The sequence below is a fragment of the Schistocerca serialis genome, chromosome 7 (genome assembly GCF_023864345.2).
Source record: "Schistocerca serialis cubense isolate TAMUIC-IGC-003099 chromosome 7, iqSchSeri2.2, whole genome shotgun sequence".
NCBI lineage: Eukaryota > Metazoa > Arthropoda > Insecta > Orthoptera > Acrididae > Schistocerca > Schistocerca serialis.
The window spans coordinates 217,874,406-217,897,836 of NC_064644.1; the positions used below are offsets into that span (position 1 = coordinate 217,874,406).

The window sequence follows — 23,431 nt, forward strand, 5'->3', positions numbered from 1 at the left end:
ACACCAAGTCACTACAACCGTTTACGCGGCGCATCAAATTTGCAGTGATAAAAATCACACTTAGAATTCACTTAGAAGGGTGAAACTTGATTTGTTTTATTCAGAAAACTCCAAATAACTTTATAATGAAAAATAAACAGAAAACGTTAATTTTGTCATTTTCATCATTCTGGCTCCCCTTAACAAGTTATTAACATAGATTATATTGTCAGTGTTAGCGATTTTATACGTTAATAGTTTCAAAACATAGATCTACAACTATCAAAGATATGTCGTGTCCATTTTAGTGTAATGTAACTCTTGTACTTTTTGTGATGTAGGTTGTAAGTCGTTTCTGGATGTAGGTAAAGACAAGGCATCGCACGTTACTGTTCTAATTTACTGAACATCAAAAGAAGAACACAGCATATTCATTAAAATGAAAATCGTAAAAATGAAGAAATTAGAATTACATGAATTTAAATAAACTCAACCTCTAACAGTGATTATCAAAGAACTAATTCAGAAACTCAATAAAATTTAACTGAGAGAAAAATAATCAATACCCAAATAATATCTAAGTATATTTAAATCAGCATAAGAACAAAGACAAATCATAGTAATAAATATGGCCAGAAACAACAAGTAATGAACCAACAATTGTTTAATAAATCTAGAAAGATATAAAGTCATAAATAAATATCTTACACGAAAGAATCAAAGAAACGACTACCATAGGGACGAATTATTGAAACTAAAATAGAAAGACACAAAGCCCCTTCACAAACAAAAAACACTTAAAAAATAACAAAAAAAATAATCATAGTCAAATTCAATAGGGAAAATAATTATTAATATAAATAAAGAAAGTACAATCTACTTCAATATCAATAAAACTATCAATAAATGTTTACATTTTTGAGAAGAAACGTAAGCGCCAGCAAAATAAACCAATAAAGAAATATTTTCCATTTTTCAGTCCTATATAAAGCGCTATTTTATTGGACGACTCTCACTGACAGTCCATCGAACTGTTCATCATTGCACAACGATGAATCCAAGCGCTATGCGAACATAAGAAATAACTTCAGAGATAGTTCTAGATAAGCTGCTGTATCATCATATCCAAGCAGATTGTAGATGCCGCCAAGAAGATCAGCAGTGGAAATATTCCGCTTAGCTTGACTGAATTCAGGTTTAATAATTTTACATTGAGCTATACAAATGGGGACCTTCCTAAGATGACACTGATAGCTGTACTCAGTATGTTTATGTAGGTAGTTGTTTTATCTGATTCCTGACTGATACAGGTTTAGATTTCCCTTCAATATTAATTAAAGTTTATTGCTTTGTTATACCACTTGTTAAGTGTCAGACATGAATAGAATTTAAGCACTATGCCCTTGGGAGTAACAGGTAATTAAATAAACTAATTCTCAGATATAGTTTATTAGCTCTGTGTTTACGGGTAGGGTAAGGTAGTTACGGTTTATGGGGCGATCAAAAGTTTCGAAGGCCGTCGAATCCAGAATCCTTATGCCAAATAGCCAAAATCTCCGTTAGAACTGAGGAAATCATACCAACGATGCACTGGGATGAGGATACCCATTTGATAAAACACCATATTCCTCTGTGTGAAGAGATCCGTAACTACCTGCTCCGAATACTTATCTGACAGTACTTGTCCACCTGTCAAGGCCTTTTTTGAGGGCCCAGGGGTGAGATAATAACAGTGGGAGAGGCAAGGACCAGTTCCTAGCACTTGGGCTGTAATGGATGAAGCTGGCCTGCCAGATCGATCGGCGCCTTGTTTCGAAACACGACTAGCGCCGAACTTGGCATACCAATCCACAGCGATGACTCTCGACAGAGGTGCTGCCCCAGCTTGGTTGTACAGGGTGTCTAAAAAATGACCGGTATATTTGAAACGGCAATAAAAACTAAACGAGCAGCGATAGAAATACACCGTTTGTTGCAATATGCTTGGGACAACAGTACATTTTCAGGCAGACAAACTTTCGAAATTACAGTAGTTACAATTTTCAACAACAGATGGCGCTGCGGTCTGGGAAACTCTATAGTACTATATTTTCCACATATCCACCATGCGTAGCAATAATATGGCGTAGTCTCTGAATGAAATTACCCGAAACCTTTGACAACGTGTCTTGCGGAATGGCTTCACATGCAGATGAGATGTACTGCTTCAGCTGTTCAATTGTTTCTGGATTCTGGCGGTACACCTGGTCTTTCAAGTGTCCCCACAGAAAGAAGTCACAGGAGTTCATGTCTGGCGAATAGGGAGGCCAATCCACGCCGCTTCCTGTATGTTTCGGATAGCTCAAAGCAATCACACGATCATCGAAATATTCTTTCAGGAAATTAAATACGTTGGCCGTGCGATGTGGCCGGGCACCATCTTGCATAAACCACGAGGTGTTTGCAGTGTCGTCTAAGGCAGTTTGTACCGCCACAAATTCACGAAGAATGTCCAGATAGCGTGATGCAGTAATCGTTTCGGATCTGAAAAATGGGCCAATGATTCCTTTGGAAGAAATGGCGGCCCAGACCAGTACTTTTTGAGGATGCAGGGACGATGGGACTGCAACATGGGGCTTTTGGGTTCCCCATATGCGCCAGTTCTGTTTATTGACGAAGCCATCCAGGTAAAAATAAGCTTCGTCAGTAAACCAAATTCTGCCCACATGCATATCGCCGTCATCAATCCTGTGCACTATATCGTTAGCGAATGTCTCTCGTGCAGCAATGGTAGCGGCGCTGAGGGGTGGCCGCGTTTGAATTTTGTATGGACAGAGGTGTAAACTCTGGCGCATGAGACGATACGTGGACGTTGGCGTCATTTGGACCGCAGCTGCAACACGGCGAACGGAAACCCGAGGCCGCTGTTGGATAACCTGCTGCACTAGCTGCGCGTTGTCCTCTGTGGTTGCTGTACGCGGTCGCCCTACCTTTCCAGCACGTTCATCCGTCACGTTCCCAGTCCGTTGAAATTTTTCAAACAGATCCTTTATTGTATCGCTTTTCGGTCCTTTGGTTACATTAAACGTCCGTTGAAAACTTCGTCTTGTTGCAACAACACTGTGTTCTAGGCGGTGGAATTCCAACACCAGAAAAATCCTCTGTTCTACGGAATAAACCATGTTGTCTACAGCACACTTGCACGTTGTGAACAGCACATGCTTACAGCAGAAAGACGACGTACAGAATGGCGCACCCACTGACTGCGTTGTCTTCTATATCTTTCACATCACTTGCAGCGCCATCAGTTGTTGAAAATTGTAACTACTGTAATTTCGAAAGTTTGTCTGCCTGAAAATGTACTGTTGTCCCAAGCATATTGCAACAAACAGTGTCTTTCTATCGCTGCTCGTTTAGTTTTTATTGCCGTTTCAAATATACCGGTCATTTTTGAAACACCCTGTATATGCACTGGAGCATTTTTCATTCTCCGGTGTTTCTCGTTGAACAGCCAAGAAAGGAATGACAGTACGTTGGCCCTCTTTTGACGAATATGGTAATAACGACGCTGCAGCTCCCGTTTATGGATTCGTTACACCAAAACAATAAAGGCATCTAAAGCGCTCATCTTAAGTAATACGAGCACTTGTTCGTATTTGATGCTATTAAACACATCTGTTCTATTGCAAGATCATTGCTTTTCATATTTTGTGAGGAGGTAGTATGGACCAAAAAAAAGAAAAAAGCGTCTGGTAGACATGGGCTCTAAAATGGATTCCTTAAGACATACGAGCACTTGTGTAGCAGAAGAGATGTATTTAACACTGGTGATAACGAACAAGTGCTCATAGTTCAGCGCGTTTTAGACTTCGTGTTTAGCAGACTTCTTGTTTTGGTTAACACTTCTTGCTCATAAAATATGGAGAGTAAAGACCTTGCAGTAAATAAGGTCAATATCATAGTACCGAAGATGAATAAGACTGCATACCCTTTTAAGGTATGCGTTTTAGAGTCCATTTTCATTAGACATGTTTTATATATTTCTGTGTGAAGTACCTGTCCCTAAGGTATGTCGCTGTTTTCGTGGGATACACTGTATACGTGCATCGAAGTCGGTCTAAGTTGCACATGCACTACAGCAACGCCCTCAAACGGAAACTATTTTGTCGCCCATAATAAGTAAAATTTTTCAGAATGCACTAAGTAAGTAATGGTAAGACATGAGTTTTGGTAGGATATTCAGTGAACTGATGAAACAAATCTTAAACAACACAGCATCCAAGTTCAGATTCAGAGGAAAGTTTTCGTAGGTTCGCAATGATAAAACCGGAGTCAGAAAGGAAGATGGACTCTTCACATTCCTCTTTAACTGTCGATTAGATGGGGTGATCAGGGAAAGGCGACTATAAACGAGAAGAATTGGTGAAATACGATTGGGGTGTAAGGGAAAAGTAATACGGGTAAATTGTCCAGCATGCATAGACGATATTGTGATATTGTTAGAATTCTTAGAGGAGAAGGTTAATCAACCCAGGCAACTACAGGTACAAGCGGGCAAAGGGGGCCTACAGATCACTATCGAGACGATGCGATATATGGCAAGCTTCAAGGCATCTCTTAGGTGTATGACTATAGGAGGAAGGAATGTTCAGAAGTTGTAAAGATTTAAATACCTAGTAGGATGGATAGAATTTGGGGCGATAGAAAGGAATCGATGAGAGCCTGAACAAACCAAATTAACTTAGCATACAATTATCAAGGAATACCTACATTAAGAAGAATATTTCATCAGTGCTAAACTAAGACTTCCAGAGAGTGAACGGCCCTGAAGCCTTATACGCAGCAGAAACCTTTAAACTAGTAAGGACTGAAATACTTACGAAACTAGAACTAATGGAACGGAAAATTATCAAGAGGATATTGACAAATCGAAAACTGGAAGACAGTCAGTTCTGACGACGAGCGAACGGAGAATTGTATACCAACTAGAGAGGATCTCACATGTCGCCGGGAAAGAAGGAGCATATTCTTCAGACACATCCTAAGAATAGGCCATGGGAGGTTAACACAGAAAATAATACTATTTCTTGTGAACAAGAGAACTAAAATGCGCTCGAGCCGAGAGGTGCACAGTGATCTGGAAGGAATGGGGATACAGCAGTCAGAAATACACGACAGGATGGTTTTTAAATAAAAAATTCAGGCTTCCACAGCTTTACAGGACATAACTATAGCCAGAACACAATCTTTAAGAACAGGAGATGGTTCAAATGGCTCTGAGCACTATGGGACTTAACAACTTAGGTCATCAGTCCCCTAGAACTTAGAACTACTTAAACCTAACTAACCTAAGGACATCACACACATCTATGCCCGAGGCAGGATTCGAACCTGCGACCGTAGCAGTCCTGCGGTTCCGGACTGCAGCGCCTAGAACCGCACGGCCACCACGGCCAGCAGAACAGGAGAGCGAAGACGGTTGCAATATATGAGAATGAAACAATAATGGCCAAGGAGAAAGACTAAATAAATAAAGCTGACAGTAATTAACGTGGTCGTCCGACGTTCAAAACGAAACGAAGAAAAAAACTGATACGAGGCACTGTTGTAATATATGGTAGATTACAGACTAAATATCGGGTTTTCTCAGTAAATATTTTTGGCTATTAGGTACAGTTTTCCAACACAAAAGAATCGAGACTATTTTAGTAAGCTACACGGTATGTAATGATGAAGATTTTGGTGCAAACTGGTTACAGTATCATCACTGAGGTCTAGGGCTAGGGTCTACGATCTGTATCAAAGAGTCTTAGTTCCCAGTTTACATCCCATACACTACTTACATTATTAATAAGACTCATTTGCAGTGGCGCCCAGTTACTTTCGTTATAAGTCACACTCATTATGACAACAGTCTAATAAATGTGAAAGGAGCGGACAGGATTTTATATTACCACACTTGGTGTGGGAAACTGTCCTTAGAGGTGTAAGAATCAGGATGATTCCCGAGAAGGCAATGGAAGCCACTACAGCAGGGACTGAAAATGCTTAATCCTCACTAAATGTGACTTGTGATTGGAGCTTCACGATGAAGCTTCCATTGACTCGAGAGACTGGATTAATGGCTATGCATCTCCAGAAAGGGACTGTAAAAGGGAGTGTGATCTTGGATAAAAGGTTGAATAAGCAACGAAAGGGTGACATTCTACGATTTGGAACGGGTAATGTTAGAAGACTAAATCTGACAAGGAAGCTAGAAACCTGAACACGGAAATTCAAAGTCAACCTAGAAGAAGCGGAAACCAGTTAAGTGAACTAACGAGAGGTTAAGGATCTTTTGTTACGTGGAAATTGGGTAATATCAGCAGCAGGAACAAAGTGTGTGGCGGTGGTTACGGTTCATTATGAACATGAAGATCGGCAGAGAGTGAGTTACTATGAACAGCGCAGCGACAAAAAGTATGAGCATACTGAAAGAATAATGCTCTACCTAAAATTCGATAAAAGTATCATAATTATTTGGACTTGAAACACTGTAATTAAGTATGTAACGATAGACAGCGGTACGGAAGAATACGGTCTTGAAGGAGAAGAAAGGCTACTTTAGTTCTTGGTAACAGTAAATACAGGTAACAACACTCTCCAGAGGAAGGGACCTGTACACTCAGCAAGTTACCAATTGGATTACATGATTGCCAGACTAAAATTCCGAGATCACTTATTGCATTGTGACGCATATCCAGCAGAAGAAATAGTCTCTGCTCACAATTTTGTAATGGTGTACACTAGGCTGAAGTAGAGGAAACTCGTTCGGAGTAATCAATGTGCAAACACGTGTGATACTGAAGTAATGAGGAATGATGAGATGCATTTGAAGTTCCCTAAGGCAATAGGTTCTGCGGTAATGACTACCACAATAGGCAGTTTAAGTGGAATGGATTTGTCTATATAGAGCAACCACAATAATTGCAAAAACAAACATAGATAAAGTAACGTAGTTTGCAGCGAACCTAGGGCAACTGAAGAAATACTTCAATTATCAACAAAAGAAGAAAGTACAAAATTGTTTCGCACAGGAATACAGAAATAGAATTCACTTGTAAATGAAGTCAACAGTAAGGGCAGGGAAGTAAAAGCGAAGTGGCTCCAGGAGAAACGTGACGAAATATAAAGGTAATTGATCGCCAGAAGGACATATGTATCATACAGAAAACCTTGTTCAATCCATGTATCGGAAACTTAAAAAAAAAAAAAAATCAGCTGTTGAATTAAAATTCATGTGAGAAGGCTTTCAGTTATAAGATCTGCAGATGGTGTTGTTGTCTTCCGAGAAAGACATAAATAAAAGAAAGAATAAGACCTGTCAGATGGATTGCAAATTCTAATGAGCAAAGAAAGCGCAGTGCAGATAAACAAAAGAAAGAAAGACGAAAACAATGAGCAAACACATAAATAGGATTAGCAATCAATGTAATATCAAAACTGGTAGCCATATAATATGGAAGGTGATAAAGTTCTCTAATTTCAAAACAAAATAGGACATAATGGATGAAGCAATAATGATATACTAAGAAGACTAGAATAGGCAAAAATGCTATTCTGAGCTAACTGAAAACTTCCAGTATCAAACGTAAGCCATAACATGCGAAATTACATCTGGTGTACCATGGCTTGTCAAATATTCTCAGCTGGTCACTATCATTTCAAGAATACTCTTCGTAATCTGCATAAAACTGTTCAAACCATCCGCTTTTATACCCATTGTAAATTTATTCGACTTGTGCCAAAGATATAAATGTATAGACCAAAAATAGTTCGAAAGCAGCGAAAACACGAAATTAAATCATTTCAATGAGTAAATGTGAACAAAAAGTTTTATAAAATTCATCTTCAGGTAGCAGAAATATTAAAAAAACCATACTGTATATGCTACCATCATGGGAAAATTCGCCTGCTGCACATGCAGAGCTATAGACAAATACAAACAACCCATAAAAGACAACTATAAATTTCACAATACAAAACCACATGATAACAAACACGTACATATACACTATTTCTGTCCAAGGGATGACAATTTGACAGATATAAACCTGAAATGGACAGCAGCTCTGAGAATAGAGTTTAAAACACAATGTGGGCTCATCAGTAAATTATAAAAAAATTATCTCTCGTTATAGGACCTGAATATACTCTCACCACAGAAGAAAAAAATACAATAATGTCAACACAGAACTAACATGAGAATTAATAAAAGAAGAAATTAAAAACATAGCAACACAGATTAAAAAAGAAGACAATACACACAAAACTAAAAAAGTCTAAGAAGGAAACTGTAAGCAAAAAATGTTGTTACAGCAATATCTGACAAAAGCAGAATTGTTGTGCTGATAGAAACAGAAGAATATATAGGAAACACACAGGAGTTTTTCACCAAAACCAACATAAAAAGTTAAAATGAATCACAACTTAAAAATTTCAAGTATATTTTAGTAACAAACTCGAGAACATAGGAAAACTTTTAGACAAGGATAAAGAGAGACTTGAATAAAAAAATTCTCAGCCAAACAACATGAGATGCCAGTGGACATTCCATTAGGGAAATATTCCTGTATGTCAAATAGCAAATTTTGAGGCAGCTCCCACATACCTACAAGGACAACAGATGCTATCACAGTTCACCCATTAATACAAAACAGGAAATGATGAGGCGATAGGACATACAAGTCAGCTAACAGAAGAAGTGTTGTAAAAGTCCCATACAGAGGAAGTTTGCTCCCCATTAAAAGGGAACCAGTATACTAATTGAAGAAAATGTGGAAGCCCACAAAGAGTTATACAATGAACAGAATAAAATTGTTACAACCACACTATTGTTACAAAATAATTTTGTGTTAAGTTAGGAATACTACATACAGGAAACAAAGTTTAACCATGTGTTCACCTATTTCAGGAACACTAAACAATATACTCATTAACCACATAGAGAAAGTAATCGCAGAGAAAAACTGATCATAGATAAAAGCTACCTCAACTACTGGTACAGGCACATAAATGACATAATATCCATGGTAGATGAATTTCAAAACAAAATAAAACAATTACACAAATGCAGTACACACGAACATAATCTTCGCAACAAAAGAAGAAAAAGGAACACAATCTACTTTCTAGACACAACCATAGAAAGGCAATCACAACCACACCCTTGACATATAAAGAAAACCCACAACAGGGGACACAATAAGGAAACCTGAAACCACTTACAGAAACACAAAACAGCTGCATAAGATATAAGTTTCAACAGACTTAATAAAATTTCGCTAAAGATTTCTAATTATCAAACAGCGCTTGCCTCTATTGAACAGATATAACTAAAAATAGATACAAAGAAGAAGAACTGGTAAGTAACATTAGCATTAAAGTAAAGACACAAATGATAAACAAACAAATCACAGAAACACATACAAGCAGCACAATCTTGAGAAAATTGCATACAATAAACTAACACAAAAAATAAATATACATATTAGGTAATATAACCAAAAAATTAGGCCATAAATATTGCATACAAAGCAAACAGCTTACTAGAAACCCAGTCCTTAAACTAAAATCAAAACGAGGCAATTACAAAGATAAACCAGGATGTATCAGCTCAGTTGCAGGGACTGTGTAATGAATCTACATGCTGGTGATTGGCAAAACATTTGACAAAAGATGTAAGAGCACATCAGTGCATGGAAATACAGTACAAGCCATTCAACATTTGCAGACCACCATACAAAAGAATACCACACAACATATTGTATAGAAAAAGATATAATCATCATAAAACTCAATAAAGACAGACATTCCATCTCCTCCCCTCCCAAGACAACTTACACACACATAAGGCATTAACAAACAACAACAAATTACTCAATGACGAAATATATATTCGGAACAAGGCACTGTATAAACAACACATTGGGAAAAAAGAATTTAATACCTTTTTTCCTGTAACTCACTGTCTCATATCATCAATCTCCTTGCCCCCCCCCCCCTCCCAATCCATGTCCCTTTCATTTTACATACAGTTCGTCACCCTTTTCCTTCAACTCACTCTCCATCTCACTATTTTGTACTTACTGTTCACTCATCTCTGCCTCCTATCTCTCCCCTCCGCCCCCTCCCACCCAACAGACCTCAAAGCTACATACTCCTACAACAATCTTTAGTTTTCCTTACACATGCAATAAATACATAGTAAAATAACTAAATGAAAATTCTGAACTGCTGGAAAAGAACAATTTTAGGCTGAAGAAAACCTTGTGTTATAGTTGGTAACACTACACAAAACACACGATAAATATCTCACCTGAAGTCTGAAGTAAACAGTAGTAGTGCTATGTTGTGTTGTGTTAAATTTTTTTAAAAAAATGCGTAGTTTTGCTGTGCCATACGGGAGTAGGCCAGATTCAACAGCGCCAAACGAAGAAATACCCAAAAATATGCAGGCAGACAGCGTTTACTGATGTAAGAGAAAAGCCAGACATGAAATACTGTAAGTAAAAATCAACATTTTTGTAACGAAATGGTTTTAGATCTAGAAAGGAAGTCAAATTTGAAATATCTTTTGTTACAGAGTATTGACAATGCTTTATTTCAATAAAACGAAACGCGTATGGTGACAAAAACGAACACTTGTAGCTGCAATGACGAAATTAAAATGCTGTCAATAAAGGTCGAATACAGCTTAGCTTCTTTTCGACCTTAGATTATTAATGGCTTAATACTAGCTCAGATCTTCAAGGATGGAAACACTAATTAGAACCCGTGTTCCAGCTGTCAGTTGGAGTGACTACAGAAACCACGAAACCAAGAGTTAGGGAACGCCCTGAATGCTCTTTTACTCCTGCTCACTGAAAAATAATTTATTTATCTTTGACATGGGCCAAATTGTGTCATCATCTTACTCAGTGAAACCACATATGGAAAGGTCATTATTATGTTTATGATTGGAACAATGATGTATGGAACGTATGGGATTTCCTAATCTGAGATGGGTGTAAGACATTTTGAAACAATTTCAACTATGAAATTTATGATTCAGTTATCACTTTTGATTCACTGAGCTATTAAATCGATTTATGCTTCAGGCCTTTGTGAGAAGACAGGCCACCATCTTGGCCTTTGCATTACTCCCTCATAGATTTTCCCTGTCCTTATCCATTCCTCTTTTTGATCTGAACACTTATCAGCCTTCACATTAGCATCAGCTCCATACATGCGGAGGAACACATTCAGGATCGTACAGTTCAGTAACATTATGAATAATAAGACAAAACAACGCATGGCAAGTGGCTTGTAGTGAAATCGTTGATGAAGGTTTACAGTCTACACATTGCAACATAAGAAAGGAATTTATCATTTCATATCACCCACACACATTAATAAGACGTTGGTTGCATAAACTTTACAATAATCATGCAAACTTATCATTTGGTGGACAGGGAACCTATTGTTCTAAGCATAATTTCGTTAATCATTATCTTGTGATATTATTTCTGGTCTATGTACCGCTAAAAACGCAAAGAAGCATCATAAAAACATATAAGAATTTGGACAATTTGGATAGTGCATCATGTGATCACAATAGTTTGTCAAACGATGTTACTGTAGCTAATGGAATATTTCTTTAGTCAATATACATCTTGTGAAGAATACATCAAGTCGTATCATTTTTATTGTACATTCATTCAAATATTATGTGAAACGGCCAGGCAATGTTCTTTCCGCATTTCAGGCAGTGTTGGAATTACATTGAATATCCAAGGAAGCGAGCCGCTTACGAATTCGACAGAAGACACTGAAGCTGCCGAGAGATACCAGCAATTTGAGGTGAATACAATAAAGAACTTTTATATCTTGTTTCAGAATAGGATGTAACTGTAACTCTCATTGGTTTTAAACACTGCAATATGAATGACGCCTACTATGTTGTATCGTTTGTGTAACAGTTAAATCGTTTTCTTTTGTTCTTGTGGTCTGATGACCGAAAACTGGATTGATCCACCTTTTCACGCTAGCCGATACCGTGCAGACCTCTTCATTTCTGAACAACTACCGCAACCTAAATCTTTTGAGGCAGTTTCACATATTCTTCTCCCTCTACTGTTCTTGAGATTCTACTTCTCATCAAAGCCAAACTACTGATGGTTATAGACAACGAAGGATGTGTCCTACCTGTCTATCCATCTATTCTTTTATTCAGGTTATGTCAGAAGTTTCTTATTTGCCGAAGTCGATTAAGTACCTCAACATTAGTAATTTGATCTTCTGATCTAATCTGAAGTATCCTTATATAGAACCACATATTTAAAACTATTCTGTTCTCGTTTGAATTGCTTGCTGTTCAAATTTCATTCCGTACAATGCTAACCTCTAGTAAGAAACGTTCAGAAGGGAATTCCTTATGCAAAACGCCTCTGCAAATTTGGTGACACATTTCCGTATCTAATTCTCTCCGCATCCACTGCATTAATTCGAGAGAATTTGTTTTCCTTTGTGTTGTTGTTGTTCATCTTGTGACCTCTTTTCCATCTACAATCCAATCCGTGCACCTGCTCTTCCAAGTCCTTTGCTATCTCTCACGGATTTACAATATCATCGACAAACATCAGAGCCTTGGTTTCTTCTCCATGAACTCCATGAACCCATTTCCAGCTGCCCTTTGGTTTCCAGTGTTGCTTATTAAATTTACGCAGGGGATAAGCTGCAACATACTCTCGTGTACTTCTCAACGACTGTGTCCTTCAGTGCGACTGTGGTGAAGGTTCTACACAAGTTGGAAATAGCGTTTCGCACCCTGTACTGCATCCCCATTACCATCTGAATTTAATTGCGCTTATTTAAATCAACATTCTCAAAAGCTTTCTCCTTCATTTTCCAGAACGCAAACTACCCTCATGTCACCTACCAGTTTTTCCGTTCCTGTACAAATACATGTTTTGGACTGTTCATTAATGATTCGATATTCGCACCCGCACGACAAGTATTTTTTGAGTTGGGAATTATTACATTCTTCTTGAAGCCTGGAAGCATTTCGTCTGTCTCCTGTATCTTGCATACCAGGAGAATAGTTTTGTTATTTCTGCGACTCCGAAGAATCTCAATAATTCAGAGGAATGTCGACATCAGATACTTTGTTTCGATTTAGAAAATTCGTGATCTGTCTAGCTTTTCTCACAGTACTTTGTCTCCAATCTCAACTTCATTTACTTCCTTTGCCCTTTCTATAATTTTGTCTTCAAGCTTATTTCTCTTATATAGCCCTATCTACCGTTCTTCCACCATTCACATTCTAAAAGTGACGTTGTTTATCAAGGGAAAAATTTTCCATTTTTCAGGCAGGACTCTATGCTCATCCCATCTTCAGTCAAGAGGGCGACTACCCGGCAGTGATGCGTGAGAGAGTAGATGCCAACAGTGAGGAGGAGGGCCGACCTCGTTCGAGGTTGCCGAGTTTCACGCAGGAGGAAGTAGAATACATCAGAGGTGCGGATATGATATATCTTTTCCCAGATCTATGCGTGGCAGTCTAATGAAGCAATTTTCATTTTAGTAACTTTAATTTCAGCAAATAACTTCACGCCACAGATTATAACGTAGAGGAGAAAGCTAGGCTTGTATGTTGAGATGAAACAAGCACAAGTCCAGTACAATTTCATCTATAACTAATTCCACTCATTAAGTGAGGGTAATCTTCAGATTGGTTGCCAAGTTCTGAATTTGTTATAAATCATAGAAGACGCAAGGAGTTACTTTTTAAGCTCTGTTTTTGAATTTGCTTTTCGGATGGAGGTTGATGCAAGTAATTCAGATACTGAATAGGACTTAACAATATAGATCTTGGGCTCTCGACGCGAAAGGTCGGTGTCTTCTTCTAGGCATAACTGTCCAATTTTGGCGAAACAAGAGGGTATTTTAAGAATAGCCAATACTCTTTCTTACGACACGTCGTTTTAGCGGGGCAGCTTGTTTGATTAGTAATCAAAACGTCCTCGGTCCGGAGTACGAAACCCGTACCTGCTTAAATTTTGATTAATAATCAGCACTGGCGGCCGAAGACTTCCGGCATAAGAAGTCACCCTCTTTCTGCAAGCGGCATTGTCAAAGAGGGTGGGGGAGCGGACAGAGGTTTAGGGCATTCTCTTGCCTCTAAAGTTCTAAGCATCAGCAGAGATCCATGGTATGAGGATGCTGAACGCAATGGAAATGACTGGATTAAAGACACATAAAGTGTATCCACAGGACACGTGGCCTGTAATTGAAAAAGTGTCATGTTAATCTCTCAATTGGCAAATGTTTCCGGAATAGCCCCCATTCAGATTTCCGGAAGGGAACTGTCAAGGGCGAGGTTACCATGAGAAAAAGACAGAATAATCAAGAAAACGATTCGTTCTACGGGTCGAGGTGTGGAATATCAGATGCATTAATGTGGTAGGGTAATATCAACAGCAACAGAAAATGATATAACGGGAGTAGGATTCTGTATGAATAGGAAGGTAGGGTGAAGAGTGTGTTACAGTGAAAATTTCAGTGATAGGGTTGTTCTTATCAGAATCCAAAGGGAACCTACACCGACAACGATAGTTCAGGTATAAATTCCGGCGTCCAAAGCTGAAGATGAAGAGATAGAGAAAGTATATGAGAGTATTGAAACGGTAATGCAGAATGTAAAGGGAGATGAAAATGTAATAGTTATGAGGGACTGAAATGCAGTTGTAGGGGAAGGAATAGGAAAAAAGGTTACAGGAGAACATGGGCTTGGGACAAGGAATGAGGGAGAAAAAAACTAATGAAGTTCTGTAACAAGTTTCAGCTGGTAATAGGGAACACACTGTTCAAGAACCACAAGAGCAGGAGGTATTCTTGGATAAGACCTGGTGGTACGGGAAGATTTCAATTAGATTACATCATGGTCAGGCAGAGATTCCAAAATCAGATACTGGATTTAAGGCTCAGATCACAATGTTGTAGTGATGAAGAGCAGACTGAAATTCATGATATTAATCAGGAAGAAACAATATGAATAGAAGTTGGATTCGTAGTGCCCAGAAATGACGAGACACGCTTGAAGTTCTCTTAGACTATAGATAAAGAAATAAGGAATAGCTCAGTACGCATTACATTTGAAGAAGAGTGGACATCTCTAGAAAGGGCAGTCACAGAAGGTGGAACGGAAAACGTGAGTAAAAAGATTGTAACAGAGAAGAAACCATCGCTAACACAAGAAATACTCCAGTAGGTCGTGAAAGAAGGAAGTATAAAAATGTTGAGGGACATTCAGAAACCCGGAAATTTAAGTCGCTGAAGAATGGGATAAATAGGAAGTCCAGCGAAGCTAAGACGAAGTGGCTGCATGAAAAAATCTGAAGAACTCGATAAAGAAATGTTCTCGGAAGGACTGACTCAGCATAGAGGAAAATCAAAACAAACTTCGATGACATATAAAGCACGTCGTGGTGGGCTAGCACTTGCATGGGTGACCATCCGGTCTGCCGAGCGCTGTTGGCAAGCGGGCTGCACTCAGCCCTTGTGAGGCAAACTGAGGAGCTACTTGATTGAGAAGTAGTGGCTCCGGTCTTCTAAAGTGACACAGGGAAGAGCGGTGTGGTGACCACATGCCCCTCCACATCCGCATCCAGTGAAGCCTGTGGGCTGAGGATGACACGGCGGCTGATCGGTACCGTTGGGCCTTCCAATGCCTATTCGGACAGAGTTTAGTTTAACATTAAGAGTGCACCTGTAATCCCACTGTTAAATGCCGAGGAGGGAGTACATTGAAGGCGTCTATGAGGGGACGATTCGTCTGGAGTCGATTTTGAGGAGATAGGAGATCCGCTATTGGAATAAGATTTTAAGAGAACTTCGAAGGACTTAAGATCAAATAAGACAGCATGGATGGAAAGAATTCCATCAGAATTTCTAAAATCATTGGGGTAAGTTGCAACAAAATGTCTATTCACGTTGGTAAGTGGAATGTATGAGTCTCGGGACATACAGGGGTACCATCTGACTTTCGGAAAAATATCACCCACATAATTCTGAAGACTGTAAGTGGTGACAGGTGCGAGAATTACCGCACAAAATGCTTAACAGCATATGCATCTAAGTTGATGACAAGAATAAAATACAGAGGAATGGAAAAGAAAATGAGGACGTGCTACATGACGATCAGTTTGGCTTTAGAAGGCGCAAAGGCACCAGATAGGCAATTCTGACGTTGTGGATCATAATGGAAGCAAGACTAATGAAAATTGAAAACATGTTCACAGGATTCGTCAAATTGGAAAAAGCGTTCCACAACTTAAAATTGTGCAAGATATTCGAAATTTTGAGAAAAATAGCGATAAGCTGCAAGGAAAGGAGGGTAATATACAATAAGTAGAAGAGCAAAGAGAGAATAATATGAGTGGACAACCAAGAACGAAGCGCTCGAATTAAAAACGGTGGAACACTGTTCAATCTGAATTTCGAAGAAGCAATGATAGAAATAAGAGAAAGGTTCAGGAATGGATTTATAATTCATGGTGACAGGACATCAATTACACGATTCGCTGATGACATTGCTATCTTGAGTTTAAGTGAAGAAAAATTACAAGACCTGCTGAATGGAATTAATAGTCTAATGAGTACATAAAGTGGATTGAGAGTAAACCGAAGAACGACGAAAGTAATTAGAAGTAGCAGAAATGAGAAAAGTGAGAAACTTAACATCAGGATTGACAGTCACGAAGAAGATGAAGGTAAGGAGTTCTGCTGCCTACGCAGCAAAATAACAATGGTGGACGGAGCAAGGAGGATATCAAATAGCCCTGGGAAAAAAGGACATTCATGGCCAAGAGAGGCCATCGGCATTGATTTGAGGAAGAAATTTTTGAGAATGTGCGTCTGGAGCACGGTACTGTATGGTAGTGAAATATGAACTGTCGGAAAACCGGAACAGTGGGGAATCGACACATTTCAGATGTGGTGCTGCAGGCAAATGTTGAAAATTGGGTGGAGTGATAAGGTAAGGAATGAAGAGGTTCTGTGCAGAATCGAAGAGTAAGGGAATGTGTGGAATACGTTGACAAGGAGAAGGGACAGGATTACAGAATGTATGTTAAGACATCAGGGAATGACTTCCTTGGTACCAGAGGAAGCTGTAGAGGGCAAAAGCTGTACAGGAAGACAGAGACTGGAATGCATCTAGCAAATAACCGAGGACTTAGGTTCCAAGTGCTACTCCGAGATGAAGAAATTGGCCCCGCCCCAAAAAAATGTCCGCTTTTGTCAAGAATGAGATCAAATGATGTGTGGATCACTCAAACATATTTACGAAGGTCGTTCAATAAATAATATCCCTTATTATTTTCCTCAGAACATATTTATTGTTAGGAGTCAGAATTTGGTGACAACATACATCAACATGCCTTGTGCGCAACATGCCTTGTGCGTGTCCTATTTTTCTATGTTGTCTGCATCACGTTCGCCGGCCGGTGTGACCGTGCGGATAAAGGCGCTTCAGCCTGGAACCGCGTGACCGATACGGTCGCAGGTTCGAATCCTGCCTCGGGCATGGATGTGTGTGATGTCCTTAGGTTAGTTAGGTTTAATTAGTTCCAAGTCGCATAGTGCTCAGAGCCATTTGAACAATTTTTTTGCATCACGTTCGATGGGCATACACCAACATTGTGGAGGAGGATGTATTCCTTGCTGGTAAAAGCTCTTGTCCTGTAGGTAGCCATGTTTTCACTGCATGACTGCCACTCTCGTCATCTTCAAATTACCTTTCCCATAGAGAATCCTTAAGCGGCTGAAAGACATGGAAGTCCAAGGATGCCAGGTTTGGACTGTAGGGTGGATGAGGCAATGATGTCCAATGGCGATTTGTCCCCTGGTTCTCAGATTTGTATGTGGGCTTACATTATCATGTTGGACCAAGATTTCTGCTGGATTCTTGTCCAATCGAACGCAGCGGAAACGGTTCTTGGGTTTATTCAGAGTCTTCACGTATGCCTCTGAATTGATGGTTGACCCTCTTGGCATAACATCCACGAGAATGACGCCACCACAATCCCAAATGACCGCCACAATAACTTTTCCGAGGGGTATATCTTGAATTTCTTCTATTGTGGTGAATAAGGATGAAGCCACTCCATGGTCTGTCTATTTGTTTTCGGCGCAAAGTGGCGCTTCTGCATCCCCAGAAACGATTCATGAGAGAAAGGCCTCTCCATCGTTCCCAAAACGCTCCGACAACTCATAAGAAATGTCCTTTCTTTGAATCTTGTGGTCCGCTGTGAGCATTCGTGGAACTCAACGTAAACACCTCTTTTAATACACGAGAGTCACTATAACTGCAAACGCATTTCCAATACTGACTGACAAGTGTAGAGCCAACTGCCGGGTTTTGATGCGCCGGTCGGCACGATTCAGCGTGTGACAGAAGGTCCCGAGCGTGGCTGATCGTGGAGCTCTGTTTCTGCATTTTTGAGGCTGTATCTGTCTTTACCCATCGCCCAACAGCATTATTAACTGCAGCATCGCCATACACTGCACGCAAACGTGTATGGATGTTCACCACAGTTTCTTTTTCTGCACACAAGAATTCGATAACACGCCGCTGTTTGTAAAGTGAGTCGTATTTAGACGCCATTTTAACGGTGTACTACGGCTCTGACATCTGCCAGAACCGTTCCATTGACCGGCGATCAGACCAAACATCAAATGTGAAGCACCAACATGTACATTTGTCTATGTATATTAATGGCTTGAAAAAATGTGCGGCATTACTTATTGAGCGACCCTCGTGTTAGTCTTTGCATCTCAATTTCCATACGTTACGATCTTCCTTGCTGTAGATAAATAGCCCCTTCAGCTCTCTGTTCATCCTCCAGAACAGTTTCATATTTGCTTCTGACATATAATTAGTTAATTTAGACATTGCCTATAGCCGTGTTCTGATGGCAAATATGACAACACTGCGAGCAATGTTGCTGATATCGGAGCAATTTCTTAGATCATAACACTAGAGATGACAATCACCACTTGAAAATTTATTTTACGCTCTTAGACGAATTTTATTTGATTTAGATGTGGCCATGGATGATTTTAACTATGTAACTGAAGACAGTTTATAGTTTACTATCTAGTTGGACTTTTATTAATAGTATCTGACGTTAGTTAACGAGAATCGTTCAGTGAAATGGATATTGTACAATACTAACATTAAGGGTAACTTAGGTAAAGGAAAAAGTTGCTTCTAATCAGAACTGTAATGCCTTATATAATGTAAACTATCTGATCGTAAATATCTGGACACTTAGTGCATAATGGGGTCTGTCCATCGTTCCCTTTCAACACGGTTTACACTCTGCTGGGGACGTGTTTGATGATGCCTTTGAATATCTGTAGAGGAATGGCAGACCATTCTCACGAGCCGAAACCAAAGTACTGATTTTAGACACTGGGGCCAGGAGAGAGTTTGACTAACTCATCAAAATGATACGCCATTTGGTTTCCTTCGGGATTCTGATCAGTCCAGTCCATTAACCGAATTTTGTAACTCCGTGGCCAGGCTGTAGCACGAACTGTTCAAAGCTCCAGCATTCGCTTGGGGCATACAGCCCACCGAACTGTGAGCGAGGATCAGTAATCAGCACGATCTCACGGGATCTGACATTGCGACCTGTCTGACGGGAGATTCGGAGCAATGAGCACCAAGGAATGGAGTACTAACAGATCACCGCGTGAGACACGCTGTGGTCTCCGCCATCTCTGAACAGAACTTCCGACGGGCAAGCCTTTCGCACCATGAGCGGCAACCTCCTCCTTGAAGTCACCGGCCTGAACTACGGCAGCCTGGAGCAGCCACTGCGTTCAGCAGATGCTTCGCCGGCTTTCTAAACCACCAACTGCCGAAGATATGGCTAGGAAGATATGGCAACGAGTTGTGTACGGAGGAATAAATAACATAAAATTTAATTCTATTTCATGGAGTCTAGCGACACCACACAGGTGCCTGGCAATACAGCAGGGGTTTCCTGCCTAGGAGAGTGGGACCCCTACAATTATTTATCGATATTCAGCATCACTGCATCAAAACCTTTCGTCTTGACGTACTAATTGCTTATTCCAACAGCTTGATATTAAACCAAGCGATGGTGTCACACTTGATTAACTGTTGCAGGATCAGCCGACTTCTTCGGGCTGATCACTACAGAACGTACTACGTTATGAATGGAGCGAACGCCACCTCGCCCTCGAGAGCCCACGACTCGGGCACAACTGCCGTCAGTAGTGGCGTAAGTTACTGAAATTACCTTCTCGAGCTGAGGCTTCTTCTCATACAGTTTCTCTACTTGGTTAGTTTTCACATTTGGAAAGCGAATCAACTGTGGTGTTATCGACATCAATCATAATCCAAAGCTAATGTAATTTCATGTTAATTTAAATGCCATGGACAGCTCAAATCGCAGATTTATTTATGTCATACTATGGCACTCCCTGTGATACTACTAATTTTGCAGAGGATGAGATAAGGTAAATGGAACACGCGCAGATGTGGAAAATATCAGAGTTCTCAATTGTAGAAGTAAGTAATACTATCATTCCGTTGCATTTAATGAAAAGGAAACTATAACCGTTTACATAAGATTGTATGCGTTCCTCTAATATCATAGGCCACTGGGGAATTTTTCACCTTATTGGTACATGGTTACAGCTAGCTTTTTATATTGTCTATGTAAATACTCGCGATTCTTTTATAACCAACTGTTCACAGTTTCTTTCACGAAGATGTCATGGAAGTGTCTTCAGTGAACAGAAGCACTTCCCTAGAACAGTAAATGCTATAGATGTGTCTCTCTACTACCAATCATGATTTTTTATTTGTAGAATTTTACATTTGCATAAATCAAAGTTTAAAGTTAACTAAATTAAACCCTTCAACAGAAGGAACGACACCATGTAACAAATAATTATTACTAGCAAATTCAGAACAGTAATAAGGAAGTGTTATAAGAAAAAACCCGAAACATTTCTTTGAAGCAATATGTGTTCACAGATGAAGTTCTTACAGAGTCATATTTTCCAAAAGAGATGTTATTGTATCATCTTCTACTGTATTCCTCATCGAATATGAAATGTACAGCTTCAGTAAGATGAGTAAACCTAATGGAAAGATCGTGGAAATGATTGCATAATGTTACTACTGCGGCTTTTGCTGCCACACTATCGCAGCACGCTTTCTCCAAAAGTGGCGTAGTATGCTCATATTTTACCATAGTCAAGTGTGCATATTGTTCCAGTATGTTTTCGAGTAATACCTATGATGCACGTTGTAACTTTACTTCTAGACGGTGTTGGTCAAACGATGGTGCTTCCCTGAGCGACTTGTGCGTCTCAAGACTTTGATTTTGTTAACCTTGAAACACTGTACACAGATGTCGAGGTTCACAGAACAATGACGTTAATAGGCGGTAAAACTGAAAAATTTGACAATTTTAATATACTTTTGCTCGATTTCTATCCTTCGAGCAAGTCTTACAAGTAAAATAAGTGGTAAGCAATGGTAATCTTGAGTTGTAGAAAGCTGGTCGTAGAGCCTTCCGTTTAAAATAGCTTCATTTTAGGGTTGTGGCTGCTCTCTACATTTGGCCATTTGCGAAAATAGGAACACAACTTGTAAAACTGTCAATTCGTCTTGTAACACACCAGGGAGGAAAGTGGGTGAATATGCAGTACTTATAAAAGCTAGCCTTTAGCATTCGATAATGTACAACACTTCCTAGACGCAGGAACAGGGCTGGATATTTACCGACCGTGTGCCTAAACCCACGTACCTGGTCCTTCCTGCGGCAGTTAATCTGCTGCTCTGTGCATTGCCTGGTATGATGTGTTCTGTAATAATAATTGTCTAGTAGGGAAAGGAGCCATTTACACCAAAAATACCAATTTGATCTGGCAGAGATGACTATTCTCTTAAACACTCGCACAGGGTGGGGCTGCACTGTTCACAGTTAACATCATTCCACAATGCACGTGAGCAGTATTAGTACTCAAAGTACATGTTCGTTGTAATGTACAAGGTTGCTCCCTAAATGATGGCATCCAAAGCAAAAATACGGTGCAAGAACGCATAATAATCACTGTTCAACGGATGTTTTATCAGTCGACGATTGGCTCAGTTCTTCCAACAGTACTAAACAATTCAATAATTTATAACACGAGCGTGCGCGCGACCGAAACACGAAGCAGATGCTCCATAAAATTTGGGGTACGATTTGCGAACGAGAAAGTACCTGCGCTCGTGATATTGAGCCAGTCAAAACGATGTGTGTTTCTTTCACTTAGAACTTGCAATTAGGATCATACCGGTTCACATTATTTTTCCATTACCGTAGCGACGAGGTTCATTGTTATTGTCCCGACACGACACACAAAACCGAGAAACATCACCACGTGGATAAACATTGATACTGCTTCGTGAACACTGAAATTAAACGCACAACTTGTGTGGCAAACATTTTCAATTACCTCACACAAACTTTTAAGATACGTGCTGTAGCCACAGCATCAACACAACATTCCGCCCGCACTCCGCGAAATCTACGCCACGACTGTCCACTGTTGCTCGGCAGAAAGGCGACTACCGATAGTCTACGATATTCTATGCTTCCATTGGCGCACAAAAATGTTTTAGAATGCTATTAGAGAATTACAAAAAACAAACAAAATATGAAACCCCTCTGGAGGTGGTGATTTGGGGGGGGGGGGGGGGGTTGTGGAATACCCAGTCCCACGGTTAGTGTCACGGTCGACTGATTACCGCAAAGCCATACCATAACACGCGAACAAATGTCAAGAAGTGTAATATTATAGTACATACAAAGAAATCGTAAACGCTTACAAACCTACCTACAGTGCAGCCCACTACAGAAAAACATATATACAATTATAAGGTAAAGGAAAATAGAATAGCTTCAGCCTCGTCAAAACGTTTCGCCTGCTCTAAGACATGTTGATCTAATAGAGACGTATATCTATCTTTTTTTTACACTCGTCCCCCACTTTCATTATGGTTGCCTTCAGTCGATCGTTGTCATCCTCCACTTGCTTACTAGCTTCTTCTGGCCGCTGGTTTGGTCAAGCTGCCTGTTAGTTTTGTCAGTAGCAGCAGAAAGTTCATTCTTCATTTGCTTAGTAGTTAGGTCAATCTTCCTATTAGTTCGGTCAATCTGCCTATTAGTTTCCTTGAATCCCTTCTTCAGCATACTCATTAATGTTGTGAACATTACGTTGTTGTGAACGTTACTCCTCTCGTCTGGATGCAGGCACGATTGGTGACGATACAGCTCCAGGGCTTCCCATCTCAACCGACAAACTACAGTCTCCCATTCCAGAATCTCTCTATTTTTAGTACTACTACTATTTTGAACCTTCC

General features: G+C 39.7%; 1 protein-coding gene across 1 annotated transcript in view; it reads left to right on the forward strand.

Moving 5' to 3' along the window:
* The window catches only part of LOC126412987 (myrosinase 1-like), an 80,371-nt gene that overhangs the window by 36,644 nt on the left and 20,296 nt on the right, over positions 1–23,431 (forward strand). Inside the window, exons 6-8 of the mRNA XM_050082878.1 lie at positions 11,744–11,838; positions 13,347–13,494; positions 20,177–20,212. Of these exons, the coding sequence (XP_049938835.1) occupies positions 11,744–11,838; positions 13,347–13,494; positions 20,177–20,212 (279 nt within the window). The remainder of the gene's footprint in view (positions 1–11,743; positions 11,839–13,346; positions 13,495–20,176; positions 20,213–23,431) is intronic.